General features: G+C 42.2%; 1 protein-coding gene across 1 annotated transcript in view; it reads left to right on the top strand.

Moving 5' to 3' along the window:
• Positions 1 to 14,486, top strand: part of LOC135083626 (mitoferrin-1-like) — a 41,125-nt gene extending 26,639 nt beyond the window's left edge. Inside the window, exons 5-11 of the mRNA XM_063978328.1 lie at positions 4,789 to 4,928; positions 5,442 to 5,743; positions 10,744 to 10,874; positions 11,008 to 11,209; positions 11,270 to 11,435; positions 12,330 to 12,497; positions 14,301 to 14,486. Of these exons, the coding sequence (XP_063834398.1) occupies positions 4,789 to 4,928; positions 5,442 to 5,743; positions 10,744 to 10,874; positions 11,008 to 11,209; positions 11,270 to 11,435; positions 12,330 to 12,497; positions 14,301 to 14,444 (1,253 nt within the window). The 3' untranslated portion in view covers positions 14,445 to 14,486. The remainder of the gene's footprint in view (positions 1 to 4,788; positions 4,929 to 5,441; positions 5,744 to 10,743; positions 10,875 to 11,007; positions 11,210 to 11,269; positions 11,436 to 12,329; positions 12,498 to 14,300) is intronic.
• The last annotated feature ends 2,485 nt before the right edge of the window (positions 14,487 to 16,971 follow it).

Genomic DNA, 16,971 nt, shown 5'->3' with positions numbered 1-16,971 from the left:
GATCCCGTTTTACCCCCTTCACCTATCTTACGCGGTTTAGATTTTATCATACAAATGTTTTTTCCCGCTAACTCCCGATCCCGTGGGAATTTTGCAATATCCTGTTGTAACTAAGCTTTAAGTTTACTAAGGTACCTGCATGCCTTTCAAGCGTCTAACTTAAGCGGTTTGGATTTTTCATACAAAAGGATTTTCCCGCTAATTCCCATTCCCGTGGGAAGTTCGGGAATTCCTTTCTTAGTGCACCTCTACGGTACCTAAGCTACGTCCCTTCCAAATTTCAAGTGCCTACGTTTAATAACCGTTTAGGCTGTGCGTTGATATGTCAGTGAGTCAGTCAGTTTCTTCTTTTATACAGGGTGTTAGGTAAATGGGTATATGAGCCGACACTAGCCCATGTTAACATATGCATATAAATGGTATGGTGAAGTCAGAAAATTGATATCTTCATTTTAATTATTTTAATTTTCATACAAATCGGATTTTATCAATTTTTTTTGTATGAAAATTAAAAAAATTAAAATGATGATATAAAATTTCTGACTTCACCATACCATTTATATGACCATGTTAACATGGGCTAGTGTCGGCTCATATACCCATTTACCTAACACCCTGTATATTTAGATAAATAGATAAATACATTGATGTCATTAGTTCCGTCAAACGTATAATATGACAAATGGATGATTGGTGTAAAATCAGAATATTTTTCATGCAAAAACTTTAAATGGTGGGTTGTCCTTTGACCATACATAACACTATTCACTATCCTGGTCAAAGGTCAAATCGCTTAAGAAATCTGTGTTTCTTTAGATTTGTTCGTGACTTGGAATATATTATTATGGTTATTGTCGCCAAAACATTTCATTATCTATGTGCAGTATTGCTACAATTACCACGATACGGATAGTGTTGTGGCCACTTAAGTAGCTATTTATAACTTCTCTATCGTCTCGCGCGTTTGTTTTGACATCATCATTATCGTTCAACTCATGCTTGTCGGTTGTCCACTGCTGAGGATAGTTTGGATTTGGAACTGTCGGTAGCGAGATACAATGTGGTCCGCTCCGCATCACTACCGTTTAGAAATCGAGGTCATTAGCGAAAATACTGGAATTTTAGCTTATTTCTAGATCATTAAAAATATGATGAACCGACAGCTTCATTGAACACTTATTAATAGTTCAATTTTCAGTAGGAACGTTGAAAAAAACAACTCAGTTTCCATTCCATATTTAGTCTCTGATGACAGGTATCAGCATTAAATATTTTGTTTACAAACAAGCTTACGATTATCACAACTATTTAATCATCACGAATCTGATTGTAGCCGAGGAAATCCTTTATTAATTTTCTTTATCGAATCTCGTAAAGGATAATTTTAGAAACTCAAATATCGAGTTTAAATTTTCAGCCAAATGCACCCCTAAGCTCGTGTTTAATCTAAATTACAATAACTTTCATCGATGGGCATCGCTATGAAAATAAATATTGAAGAAAGGCTGAATAAAACCGTGAAATGTGTCCGATCGCAAGAACCTTGAAGTGTAGTTACGCTTCGGAAAATTATTTATTGATACAGTACGTACCAACATGTTTGTAACTGCGTGTTGCGCTTGGAAGTTTATGTAGCAATGTAGTTTGCTATATTAAAGACCCCGTTAACCATTTATAACATTAAGTTTCTAATGATTCCTACTGGTTAAAATATAATTTAGCTAATTCTCATTAGGTCTGACTTTTCTTTGGTCGTATAAAGGCAAAACTACTACAGTTGCCTTGAGAAAGCGTAAATCGTCGTAGATAATTATCATTTGGAACACAAAACAGTATTGGCATATATTGTAGCTAATGATAATATGTAAATACCTACTTAAGGTGGCAGATAATGTACTAACTCCAACGCAATCTATGGCTCTATCTCAACATTGACAGTTGCCTCTCTCATCTCCATATCACTACTCTTTCCTTCCTCTTTATTTTTGACCAGGAAAAGTAATTACACTAGGGGCTTATCTAAAAGTATCTTATTAGCACTAAGTATTACTATCAAATGTTACCAAATACCGCCATCACAATGATCACATAATTTATTTAATTTATCCGTCTTCTTATGAATCCACGTTGCAGATGTTTTTATGTAAATGATTTGATTGAACTAATCGCCGCGGCAGTGGGGGCGTGGGGCGAGCAGTCGCGACAAGCACAACTCGCTACTTACTGGTCGGTTTTCCTCGTGTGTGCGCTTCTAGGAAGCCGTGATGCAATTAGTCGTAACGAGACGCCGCGCGCGGGCAGATTTCCAATGCACTATGAATGGCGGAACCCGCGCAACTCTCATAGGTTAGAAATGATAGCGATGTATGATTCGCGCCCGCTTTCCTCTGCCTACTCTGTGGGGCTATCGGCGATCTATGTATGTGGGACGGTTATACCACATGACGCGCCAAATGTAGAGCTCATGATATGATAGCAATGAAAAATATAAAAAATCCCTTTAATCACATCACATTACACAATTTATTATTTAAATTATTTATGCAAAAAGTACTGAACAGAATCTGATGAAAGCTTAGGACAGATGTTATCTTTCAATCCAGTCGATGGCGAGGCGGACCGCTAGTCACAATTTTAAAATCTTTGTCACTAATAAATCACTAGGTATATCATCATTAACCGCCTTCAGGCGGAACAGCGCCTTGTCCTCCAAGTTTGAAATCAATACAATAGTTGTCATCATAAATAATGCACGGCGTGTTGAGCCAACAGACTGGCAGCCTGTTGTGGGAACCGCGCCACATCCTCCGGCGCCGTCAACACGGGAAGCTCTGAGTCAACACTGCATGCACCATCTCCGCACTTGTTCTTATGAGGATAATACTGCATTTAATTGTTCGGCATTCTTTCACAAGTTGTTGTCTAAATTCCATTGAACTTAATGTCAACCTTTGTTGTTGCGATTACTACATATACTTATTCTTGGCGGTTACATTTGTTCATCGAAGTCATATTTTTCCTGAAAAAATCGCATAATACTCGTACATAGCTCACTAATTTAATAAAATAAAATAAAATAAAATAAAATAAAATAATTTCGCGTTAATAGACTTTTATCTTTTCATATACATTTTATAAATACTGAGATGTGAAACGAGGTTAGGTAAAAGTAAGTCATACCGGTCGCTATAAATACATAACTTTTAATTGTGTCGTCTAGACGTATCGATCTTAGCTCTTAAACGTTCAACTCTTTGCTGAGTGAATAGTAGGTTTTGCTTCAGCATCAGGTCGTCATGATTCAGCTCTCGATTCAGAGCTAACTTCAAGATAGAGACTGATGAAGAGTTTACGCTCATTCTCCTGAATAAGCCACAGAGAACAGAATATCTATTGTCATTTTTAAATTCAAGCACTGAAACACGCAAATACCTTAAATGCTTACCTGATCTGATTGGAAGTGGCACAGCGATAGTAGATTTTACATCTTTGATCTTATAGTGTCATTGCGAAGCGACCTTAACCACTCTCCTGATAATTGTCGTCGGGGAGACCCTAATGTTTGAGGCCGTTCACACCATCGCTTATCGCGGCTCTTATCGGTGGGACCTCAGCCTTATCTATGTGGGTAAGGTTATTATTACTCGCCTCGTCTGCCACTCGAGTAAACACCATGCGCGGGTCACTGATTGCAAACATCCTAATGTCCGATTTTACTTGTTATTATTTACCTTAGACTCCAGGCCGTTGCTAGTCTAGCTAGACCTTCGCTACAGATCGGAAACGAAGAGAAACAAACATTTCTAGTTCCATTGCCTTAGTATGTAGTAGATTTCTATAACTCATGGGTATAGAAAGATCTAATAGAATTTACTTTAATTTAGGTACATTGCACAAAACGGAGACATAAAATAAGTATGTGCATTGCATCATAAAATTACGCCAGCTATAGGCTACAGCTACATGTGTACGTTCTTTCTGATCTGTTGGGAATTCCCTATCCCAATTGATAATACCTATTCATATTCCTAGAACACAAAATCTTTTATGCTTAAAATCTGATCGTAAGATAGGTAATTAAAATTTCCTCATGCAGCAAAGAGGAAAAATATGACGGTCTAAACGAATCTAGATTCACCTACAACTCGGTCAAGTTAACTGCGCACCTGGCTGGACAGCGACTGTCCCTCGCACTTACCCGCGCACCTCCCCTCGTTCGCCCTGTCCTTATCAGAGCGTTGATGTGAGGTCACGGCAGCCAGATGCGCTGTTAACTCGATCGGGTAGTAATTTCATAGCTTTCCGGATAGAATTCTGAAATGTGATTGTTTTCCCAGTACGATTTGTGTTCGAAGATTTGAATGGGGCGCACTTGCCACTTCTATTTTGACTAGTGACTTGAGGAACTCTTTAAAACATTAGTTGATTTGTTAGTGTTGTATTAATGAGGGCTATCGTTTTAGCGCTCACCAGTTAGCGCCACTGTAGACTAAGGTCCTGTCACTTGCTAGTAGCGAAGACGGTGGCACCAACTTGTGAGCGCTAAAGTGGTAGGAGGACTATCGCATTTGCACTCATCAAGATGGCGCCACTGTAGAGTAAGGTCCTGTCACTTGCTAGTAGCGAAGACAGTGGCACCAACTTGTGAGCGCTAAAGTGGTAGGAGGACTATCGCATTTGCACTCATCAAGATGGCGCCACTGTAGAGTAAGGTCCTGTCAATCGCCAGGGGTGCCAACTGTTAATTATAAAAACGATAGCCCTCATTGTTTGGCTATTTGTTTCCAGTGGTGAAGCAGCGGCTGCAGATGCTGAACTCGCCGTACCGCGGCGTGTGGGAGTGCGCGCGCCACGTGTACCGCGCCGAGGGCCTGCGCGCCTTCTACCGCTCCTACGCCACGCAGGTCGCCATGAACGTGCCCTTCCAGGTCAGTGACTTCCACATCATCATCATCATTTCAGCCATAACACGTCCACTGCTGAACGAGACTATTCCCACCGCTGCAACTCCTGTGTAGCCAGAATCTACAGCTTGACCGCCAATAAAAACCCAACCAGTGAAGGTCCAGTTTGAGCTTGCTGCCCCATTGGCTGTCAGTTATACCAATTGCACTTCTGCTTGATAATCGTCGGGCCAGGCCTCGGGCTATGTCAGCGACTTCAATTCTCTCTAGTTTATGGATCTCCTCATTTCTGATCGATCTTGTAAAGAAACACCATTCACCTTTTATCAATAGCACCCCTCAGCTCTACACTAAAAAACGTCGATTTCTAATATACTTGTAACACAAATCATCAATCCCTTTCGTGGAGCTAATTCTTGCGCTGCTTCTTCTAAGCACTGGGCCATTTATTGTCCCAAAGCAGTGGCAGGGTTAATACTTGCAAAAATAAAATGAGTTTTATGAGTTTTTTAACGTGATGTCACCGTTTCCCGGCAGGCGCTGCACTTCGTGACGTACGAGTGGTGCCAGGCGGCGCTGAACCCGGCGCGCGCGTACGACCCGGTGGCCCACGCGCTCAGCGGAGCCTGCGCGGGCGCGCTCGCCGCCGCCTCCACCACGCCGCTCGACGTCTGCAAGACCGTGCTCAACACGCAGGTGGGTGCGGCCTGTGTCCCGCAGGCCCGGGTGACGTGGTGGAGCGGTGTAGTGACGTACGAGCCGCCTCCACCACGCCGCTCGACGTCTGCAAGACCGTGCTCAACACGCAGGTGGGTGCGGCCTGTGTCCCGCAGGCCCGGGTGACGTGGTGGAGCGGTGTAGTGACGTACGAGCCGCCTCCACCACGCCGCTCGACGTCTGCAAGACCGTGCTCAACACGCAGGTGGGTGCGGCCTGTGTCCCGCAGGCCCGGGTGACGTGGTGGAGCGGTGTAGTGACGTACGAGCCGCCTCCACCACGCCGCTCGACGTCTGCAAGACCGTGCTCAACACGCAGGTGGGTGCGGCCTGTGTCCCGCAGGCCCGGGTGACGTGGTGGAGCGGTGTAGTGACGTACGAGCCGCCTCCACCACGCCGCTCGACGTCTGCAAGACCGTGCTGCAAGAAAGGATTTTTTTCCTGGCGGCTTGGTGACTGGAATTGAACCGCCACCGGTGCAGACGGAGAAGATGGTGAATTGTCTGCACGTGAAAAAGAGGTTGTCCGGCTTGCAGAAATTTATATAAGTTACCGTTCCTTGTGTGAAATTAAAAAATGTAAATAAAACAGCTCCCTCTCAATTGACACAATTTATTTTTATCTCGTATACTCGTATATAGTTCACAATTATGATATTATAATAACTACTGTAATAGTGCCAATCTCAAGGGATTCAGGGTCGTTAAATAGGTTCGGTTTGGTGAATATTATTGCCACTACAAATTTCTTAAAACTCAGCCTAAATATTAAAAGACTCTACTAGTTAAGATAACTGCGCGATGTCAGGTCGGAAAGACTCCTACTTGAAGGATGGAAAAGTGGGTACCTTGGAAGCCATGCGGTTATAAGCCGTTACCCTGAACGTTCCTCTCTTCTTCCGGGGTCCAACGGGTCTCGCACACTTTTAGGTTACAAGCAGCGTCCTCCACGGCCTCAAGCGCGCAGTGCCAGATGAAGCTCTTGCATCTCTTTGACAGGTAAGCGTTCAAACTCTTGCAGAGACAGAGGTTTGATGACAAGGAGGAAATGCGAAGAGATCAGCAGTTCAGAAAGGAGTAATAATTATAGAAATCAATATGAAATATTGAAATATCTAAAATATGAAATGTAAAATCGTAAAATATGAAATCTATGAAATCCCGCATGAAGACCGTTCGCTAATCTGAGCTTCACTCACAGTCTTCAGCATCCCAATACCCTCAACCGAACAGGATTTAGGGAATTTCTCATGTGTGATCATTTTAAATTATATTATGAAATTATCGTGGATGCATTCTGCAACACACGATTTAAAACACAGGGGATTACATCCCCGAAAATAATAAAATTGCGGTTGCGCAAGATCGACCAAAATTCCAAAGTGACTTGACAGCTCAACTGACAGCCTGCGAGTCATTGACATCGCAAGACGTTTCGTTTCGCCGCTTAGGTAAAAAGCAAATACCAACAAAAACCATGACGAAAACAATCTCCCGAACACCGAAAATACTCCATTAAAAAATAGAACAATCAAAACAAAAACATTAGGAAACGTTTCAATAAAATATATTTGAATTGACTGAGCAAAAAGCGCCATCTATTGCAAATTAATTCAAAATCACGCCAATAGATGTCGCCAGTGGCATCCTTAATCCAAATATCGAGAAGAAATATCAATTTGTGAAAACAGCCAAAACTGCAACGCTACAATACCCTCCCCCCTAGACATTCGCACGGAGAAAGAATCTGAGCTGCCCTCAGCGAACTACAAACTGAAAAAGAAAAAACAAAATGTGTCTAAACGCAGAAAGACCCCAAAAAGAAAACAGGGTTCCAGCAGAAACTTCCACTGAAAAAAAAAATCGAGAAAACAAACAACGAGTTGTAGGGTATGCTGACATAACAGGAACAAACTGACTTTTCACTAAGCAAAACAAACCAGATGAAAACCAACTACCAGGACTGATGTTCTTCAAACCTAAAACAATCTCTGCTGTCCGAGCATAAATAAAACCCAACACTAACATACAATCATCTTTCATACTTCTCTTTCATACCTGTAAGCATCAGTTTCAAATTACACTGCTTGCCACCTACATTCAAAATTCCCCATAGAGTCCCAACTGTGAACCAGTGGTACTCGAATCCCCAATAACGTTGTAAGGCTATTTCGGCCATTACTAACATATTTTCTGGAATAGCCATCCAGTGGGCCCTAGGGAAAGTGTATATTTCAACACATGTCATCCCTAGAAAAAATGTCTGGGTTAAAAAACCACAGAACAAAAATGTCGCTGGCCACAATATAAATTGGACGTCATCGCAACAAAACACAAAACACAGGGAATAGTGCATAGAAGCACATGATGTCATCCCTGGAAAAGACAAAACAAACGAGGCATGTATATAGGGGATACATAGCACTCAAACAAAACAAAAACAAAAACACAGAGATAAAATCTCTGGAAAAAAAAAATCTGAACTTTTAAGTTACAGATAAAGCACCGAGGCAAAACTGTAGCAGATACCCGACAACTCGATTGTGTCCATAAAAAATTTTGCTATAAAAGAATCTATCAAATTCCCAACAGAAAAACTACACAATACGATTGTGTCAAAAAAAAATTCTAAAAACTAAACTCAAGTTAGTTACCAAAGTTACCAAAGCAAAGTACCTACCTACCCAGAAATAAAAAATCCTAAGTCCTACGACTGAGAACCTTGGCATAACAATAATTTAAAAAAAAACTTCCTTAAAAAAGGTAGCCTAATAAAATCATTTTTGAAAAAAAAAAAATATGTGGCAAAAATATTTTCCAAAAGTTATAAGAAAAATTATTAATCTCATTTATACAAATTTTAGAGAATGGCACTTTACTAAGAATTAATAACTTTGAATTGTTATCAAAACCAAAAAATAATCAATTAAGTTATTCCCGTATAAAAATCAACAAGTTAGTAGGTGTACCCACAAACAACTCACTAGCCAGTTATAACATTATGTACCAAACCTAATACACTGCAGTATAATGCCTAAATAACTATTAGGTATAACTGTATTAAATTATCAAAATTAAGCCAAATTAAATTAATTAAAATTTCAAATAAAAATTATAATAATAAGCTAACATTATGTAATGCAAAATATGTAATGTGTACTAGGCAACATGAAATAAAAGTTATATGTCCATATTGACACAAAAGCAAATTGTTACCTAAGTACATAAACAATAATTAAAGATTTTAGTTAGCATTATGTAACAAAATATCCGGGTAGGTACTTTAAAATACATTATGTACTTACTTATTATTAGTACAAATGAATAAACACTAAAATTAAAACTAAAACTGTGTTTGTCTTGTATGAAAAAACAAAATAATTAAAGTAAGTAACTAAAAGTTATAAGCTATAAAGCCCAAAAGCAGTGTAGGTATAAAATAAATATAACCTAACAAAAAAAATGTTACTTACTTGTCCCAACATAATATACAAATAAGAGTTGCAACACAAAAAATATGTAACCTAACATCATGTAAACTAACCTCATATAGAGTAGTACGCTCTGTTATAATGGTTAACATAATAATATGTAAAAAGTTGACAACCAAAAAAAAATTATGTGGGCATCACAAATAAAATAAATTACAACAAAAATAAACAAGACAAACAACAGCACACACATGAGAGATTCCCTAATAAAAAAATGTTTAACAACAAAATAGAAGTGTATGAGCGGATAGTCAGCACACAATGTTGCTTCTATTATTGGCTTTCCACCCATAAACTTCATAAAAAATAATGTGGCAATAATAAACAACAAAAGATGGGCGCCACTGCAAGAAAGGATTTTTTCCTGGCGGCTTGGTGACTGGAATTGAACCGCCACCGGTGCAGACTGAGAAGATGGTGAATTGTCTGCACGTGAAAAAGAGGTTGTCCGGCTTGCAGAAATTTATATAAGTTACCGTTCCTTGTGTGAAATTAAAAAATGTAAATAAAACAGCTCCCTCTCAATTGACACAATTTATTTTTATCTCGTATACTCGTATATAGTTCACAATTATGATATTATAATAACTACTGTAATAGTGCCAATCTCAAGGGATTCAGGGTCGTTAAATAGGTTCGGTTTGGTGAATATTATTGCCACTACAAATTTCTTAAAACTCAGCCTAAATATTAAAAGACTCTACTAGTTAAGATAACTGCGCGATGTCAGGTCGGAAAGACTCCTACTTGAAGGATGGAAAAGTGGGTACCTTGGAAGCCATGCGGTTATAAGCCGTTACCCTGAACGTTCCTCTCTTCTTCCGGGGTCCAACGGGTCTCGCACACTTTTAGGTTACAAGCAGCGTCCTCCACGGCCTCAAGCGCGCAGTGCCAGATGAAGCTCTTGCATCTCTTTGACAGGTAAGCGTTCAAACTCTTGCAGAGACAGAGGTTTGATGACAAGGAGGAAATGCGAAGAGATCAGCAGTTCAGAAAGGAGTAATAATTATAGAAATCAATATGAAATATTGAAATATCTAAAATATGAAATGTAAAATCGTAAAATATGAAATCTATGAAATCCCGCATGAAGACCGTTCGCTAATCTGAGCTTCACTCACAGTCTTCAGCATCCCAATACCCTCAACCGAACAGGATTTAGGGAATTTCTCATGTGTGATCATTTTAAATTATATTATGAAATTATCGTGGATGCATTCTGCAACACACGATTTAAAACACAGGGGATTACATCCCCGAAAATAATAAAATTGCGGTTGCGCAAGATCGACCAAAATTCCAAAGTGACTTGACAGCTCAACTGACAGCCTGCGAGTCATTGACATCGCAAGACGTTTCGTTTCGCCGCTTAGGTAAAAAGCAAATACCAACAAAAACCATGACGAAAACAATCTCCCGAACACCGAAAATACTCCATTAAAAAATAGAACAATCAAAACAAAAACATTAGGAAACGTTTCAATAAAATATATTTGAATTGACTGAGCAAAAAGCGCCATCTATTGCAAATTAATTCAAAATCACGCCAATAGATGTCGCCAGTGGCATCCTTAATCCAAATATCGAGAAGAAATATCAATTTGTGAAAACAGCCAAAACTGCAACGCTACAGTGCTCAACACGCAGGTGGGTGCGGCCTGTGTCCCGCAGGCCCGGGTGACGTGGTGGAGCGGTGTAGTGACGTACGAGCCGCCTCCACCACGCCGCTCGACGTCTGCAAGACCGTGCTCAACACGCAGGTGGGTGCGGCCTGTGTCCCGCAGGCCCGGGTGACGTGGTGGAGCGGTGTAGTGACGTACGAGCCGCCTCCACCACGCCGCTCGACGTCTGCAAGACCGTGCTCAACACGCAGGTGGGTGCGGCCTGTGTCCCGCAGGCCCGGGTGACGTGGTGGAGCGGTGTAGTGACGTACGAGCCGCCTCCACCACGCCGCTCGACGTCTGCAAGACCGTGCTCAACACGCAGGTGGGTGCGGCCTGTGTCCCGCAGGCCCGGGTGACGTGGTGGAGCGGTGTAGTGACGTACGAGCCGCCTCCACCACGCCGCTCGACGTCTGCAAGACCGTGCTCAACACGCAGGTGGGTGCGGCCTGTGTCCCGCAGGCCCGGGTGACGTGGTGGAGCGGTGTAGTGACGTACGAGCCGCCTCCACCACGCCGCTCGACGTCTGCAAGACCGTGCTCAACACGCAGGTGGGTGCGGCCTGTGTCCCGCAGGCCCGGGTGACGTGGTGGAGCGGTGTAGTGACGTACGAGCCGCCTCCACCACGCCGCTCGACGTCTGCAAGACCGTGCTCAACACGCAGGTGGGTCTAGGGCTGGTGTAGGAGCTGCGCATAGAGATCTAGAGAGATGCCAACTAATGCGCCGAGTTCGAAACCCAGTGTCGCATTAGAAATTCACATACACAAAGTAATCAAAATAAAAACAACACATTGCATTGAGTGCGACTAAAGCCTGGTCCGTGAGCACGTAGAATTTTGTCCAGTGACCCCAAGCCACCCATCCTTATCGCTCGCGCGTAATTATGTTGCTGTCGCGCTCGCAACCTCACTGCGGGCCCCCATCGGACAGTCGCGCGAGCGATAAGGATGGGTAGCTTGGGGTCATTGGACAAAATTCTACGTGCTCACGGACCAGGCTTTATACGTTCGCATACTACATTGAGACGACATGACCGGCAACGGGCAGTTAACACTGTTGCCGATAGTACAGCACCATTACATGCGCAGTGACGTACAATGAATGTACTCAACGTTCGAATAATCTTTAGTACTACGCAAGCAATGTAAACTGTTTGTTACATTAAGCCATGTATTCATTAGGCAACATTTGTTGATAAACTGTTTATGACTAGTGTGAAACAAGTTTACCATAAACACAGGTTTCTGAAACTTGGCCGTCCACACTTGCTCTCCACTCATAGCGGGGAGCACGGCAACATGTATCATAAACATTGTTTCATCACCTATGTTTATAGACTGTTTATAAACTGTTTACAGAGATGATGAAACATTATGAAACATTGTTTATGAACAGTTTATAAATAGTGTTTATCAACAAATGTTGCCTAATGAATACATGGCTTTATGATGCATCATTGCCGTCACGAGCAATGTGTTCTGTTTTTGGGCATATTGCTGCGACACTGGCCCCGCCCACTTTTCACATCTCCCTTCAGTTTGTGATCTGTGTGGCAGGAGGCGGCGGCGCGCGCGGACGGGCTGCTGGAGGCGGCGTCGGCGGTGCTGCGCGCGACGGGCCCACTGGGCTTCTTCAAGGGCGTGCAGGCGCGCGTGCTGTACCAGATGCCCGCCGCCGCCATCTGCTGGCTCACCTACGAGACCATCAAGCACGCGCTCGCCAAGGTAAGTCCTACCCCTCCGCCCCTCTCCCGAGTATAGCTGTTCTGAAGTCCGCTAGAAGATGCAATCTCGTGCAATGACCCCGAGCTACCTGTCCTTATCGCTCGCGCGTAATTATATTGCTATTGCTGGTAGAACCCAAAAGATAAGGAGACATGTAAAGTGCCCCATAAGGGCTACCTTTTCTTTTTTATTATTTACTATATTTTGACGTTCATAAGTGCCATTTGTGGTCTAAACTGAATAAATATTTTTGATTTTGATTTTTGATTTTGTCGCGCTCGCTCACTCACTACGGCCGCCCGTCGTACGGCGAGTGTGCGAGCGCGACAGCAATGTAATTACGCGCGAGCGATAAGGACAGGTAGCTTGGGGTCATTGTAAGTAATTCGATCTGCTCCGACTCGGATTTTATCAATCATCCTTTTAAAATTCCTTGAAGTGCAAAACTCGACACATTGTTAATTGTGTCGTGTCTTTTGTATATTTCTTTCTTTTTCCTTTCTTGTATTATGTGGTGTAATAATAAAGTGTTCTACTAAAGTACGGCCAACTAGCAGCGATACAAAAGGTCGATACTACTGTCGAGTTGACAATACAGGGTGGAATTTTGTAATGCCACCTGGAGGAAAAGTACTCTTAATTAATATTGTAGATAGAAAATTTTTCTCAAAGAAAACATTCCTTTATTTTTGACAAGAAATAGAACTGCATTCAAAGATTTCCAAAAATTTGCTTGCTACACCCGGGAATCGAACCAACTAAAATCTGTTAAAAATTACACCCTGTATTTTGCATCGATCGTTAGGGTTAAGTATAAGGATGAAATCTCTCTAAATCAAATGAAAGGAAAATCACGAAATCTTAAATTATCTTAATTATTTACAGAAAATTGTATGGTATGGTAGTTAATTTTCGAAAAAAAATCGTAACACTATGAATGCAGTTCTCTTTCTTTTCAAAAATAAAGGAATGTTTTCTTTCAGTAAAATTTTCAATCTACAGTATTAAGAGTAATTTCCCTCCAGGTGGCATTACAAAATTCCACCCTGTATATTCTATCTCCCATCTTGTGTATTTGTCGTAATATCTCGTTCTCCTGCCAAAATATGTCAAAGTCACCCATGACATTGGGTTTGTTTCATTTGGTATCGCTTCTCGTTGGCCGTAGTTTATCTATTGTTAAACTATTTTTCCTCAGCCAGATTGCTACATGGGTTAACTGCTTTAACATCCTGCTTTCATTGCTCATAAACTTTCTCATTTGTTAATTCTTTTTTATCAGTTTATAATGTTCATTTTTATTAACATAACTTCTTGCTGTGCTTACCATTGTTGAGACGCTCTGTGCGACTGTCTTTGATCACTAATCACTGGTACTGTTCGTTTTCTTTATTTTTGGGTGCATGTTGTGTGTTCTGTTTATCAATCAAGTTTTGTGTGTATTTGTTTGTCTAAAGTTACTGACTTGTGGTTCGGGGTATTTTGTGTCCTTTCAAAACGTTTGTCATGTATGTGAGTAGCTATTGTTTTGGTAAAAGTCATTTCAGTTCGATATTTTTTGTTTTCACATGTCAATGTCGTTCAGTCTAAACTATTAAAGAAATCATACATACTTAATTACGCGTTAGTAAGATCATCTTTTTCCCCACCATCGAATCGTTGCCCACCCACACCGCCTCGTCAGTAAGCTTGGCATCCAAACGCGCGGTACTGCGGTCCGCTGAGGTCCCCTGTTGCCCGTAGGACGTGGGCCGGCCGTGCGCCGTGGTGGCCGAGTCGCCCTAACGCGCGTCCTGCCCGCAGATCGAGCCGCCGCCCGCCGGTAGTACCGCGCCCAGTAGTACCGCGGCCGCCAGTAGTACCGCGCCGCCGCTGGCCTGCGCCGCGCTGCGACTGGCCGCCGCCGCGCCCGACCCGCGGCATCCTGCGCCGCTCACGCGCACCTAAGCCCGGCGCGAGGGGTCGATCTTGAACGTCCACTAAATTCCTGTACATTCCTGTACGGCTAGCACGAAAAACTTTCGAGTTCAAATCGTTTGCGTACTCGAATCGCCATCAAAAGATTTAGTAAGAAAACTGCAACAGCGCCCTTGTGAACGTGTCGTAAAGTGAACTTAGTATGAGATGTGGTTGCACGAAACTTATTTTGAGTAGAGTTGTCCCGTTATCATTTAATTCAAAGATTAAATATCGAATTTTATCGAGTACGCAAACGATTCGAAGACGAAAGTTGTTCATGCTAGAGGTACTGTATTTTCGAAACGTTGACGTTCTGTCGGGTGCGACCCGTCGACTTTTCGAAGGATCGCTCCGACCCCGTTGTCGATGACCGTTGACAGTCGCTCTTTGACGCGGGCGGTGCACTGTTACTGGTCACCCCGGCTTCGTGTCGGCAAAATTTTACCTCGAATGAAATTGAATAAAATAACAGAAAAAAAATCAGTTTATCGATATAAATTATGACCGTTCAGAATCGACCCCGGGAAACACAGGAGACCAAAAACAGTTATATTTGATAACGCAATCGTGAAATACGACAAGTATTCGATGTGATGTACTCAACGTTGTAATAAAATTTGTACCTACTTTGGAAATATTCATGGTGTCGAACGATCAAAAATTATTCTAGTTTCAATCAAAATGGTATCAAATAAAAACCCTTAACCGTTCGATCTACCGGAACGTTTCCAATGTAGGTCTAAGAAATATTTGATCGATTGACGAGATCGACTTATTGTAAATAAATATCCAGTCGATAAGTTACGTTTGTAAACCTATGTTCATGTTCTGGAAACAAATATTAACGTGACCCTTCGCTGTCTCGCGAAGTATACATATATTACATATTTATTTCATTTGAAACTTTTGTCGAAATAAAATTGTAGCAAAAGTAACAAATCTGAAAATGCAGATACTACTTATTATAGTCTTGAACCATCATCTACTTTAAAGTAACAAAAAGACAACTTACGTAGGTTAAATATTTGTTTTCAGAATATATTCGCTTGTAATGTTATAACGAAATAAGTTTGCATAGCAATTAAAAAGTAAAATATGAAATTTAAATGCGCACGCAACGTGTGCGATAAATAAAATACTTTACTTTCAAAAAGTATAGTGATAAAACGTAATGCTTGCACATTTTGTTCGTTTTTAACCGCATCGTAAATCATGTTCACTTCAGTTCAACCGCAGCCTCCGCTCCTCTCATTGTCAATTATTTAAGACGACGTTACTGCATTTTTGCATCGGAGTTTCCTACAATGATGTTGATAATTTAAAACGATCAATTAAGTACCGTAGAGTGAGTGAGTGTTTGTGTGTCGATGTCGCGAGACCCGCGCCGGCCCCCGCGCGGCCCAGCAATGTCTACTCAGTTTTAGGACACAGCTACAATACAAACGTCTAAAACTGCATTCACATTCTTGGACTCGGTCGCCCGTCGCCGGCGGATCCTCCTGAGTTTCTTATCCCTTATTGTTATTCTAAATTAAGCCTTATTTTATAAAAAAAGAGTTCCTTATTTTTACCTTACCGATGCGCCGGCGAGGCGACCCGCCGCCGGGTGGCGTCCGCTTGTGATATTTTTATTCGTCGTTGTTATATTTTATTGATATATTTTCGAATGTTTTTGGATGCGGGCGCCGCGACGTGTGTGCCGCCGACCGCCGACCGCGCGATAGTTACCACAGTAGTATCTTATAAAAGTGTACGAAGTCACGATTTTAGAGTTGAATATTTATAACTTATTGAAATGAAATAGAACGTACCGGATACGTTTTTATCTTTGAAGTGCACAGATACGGAACAAAGTATGCGCTGTGAAGTCCCAGTGAGCGCGCGGGGAGCCGCCTCGTGCGCCCCGGGACGCGCGGGGCGCGGCCGGGAATCAGTATTTTTGAAATCATATTGTGAAATGAAGAATTGTGAGTGAGTGGTCTGTCGCGGCACAAAATTGAGATTATTTAAATTAGTCCGGTCGGCCCCGCGCTGCGCCGGCGCTATCGAATAATCGCTTTTAGAGTTTCGAGTCTTTTTCGCTGGCACCTCTCGAGAAACTCGCGCCCCTTGAACGATCTATCGTACGGAACGACTCGCTTTCACCGGTGATGCGACGAAAAAGACTCGTGTTGTAGTGTAGCTGCCGAGAACGTGGACACGCGGCGGCGCCCGGCCTAGTGAGACTAGCGCGCCCCGGCGGCCGCGCTCGAGGCGTGTATATTTTCGTAAGGAGACGAGGGCGCCTAGCGTCGGGAGCGATTGTTATATTTGTAAGAATTATGTCGTCAGTTTACTGTCATAATTTCTGTGAATATGTGTTTCGAGAGACAAATGAGCATAATACGAGCCCCGTGAACCACCGCTTAACTTGCCGCATACAGGGTGTCCCGAGATTTGCGAATGAGCGTTCTGTTCAAACTTAGACTCGGCCTCGTGTCAGCGTTTGTTTAGTTGTTGTGCTGCGGAAGGAGCG

Source organism: Ostrinia nubilalis, chromosome 24, assembly GCF_963855985.1.
Source record: "Ostrinia nubilalis chromosome 24, ilOstNubi1.1, whole genome shotgun sequence".
Lineage (NCBI taxonomy): Eukaryota > Metazoa > Arthropoda > Insecta > Lepidoptera > Crambidae > Ostrinia > Ostrinia nubilalis.
Note: the sequence above shows the minus strand (reverse complement) of the source record. Positions and strands in the feature narration are given on the sequence as shown.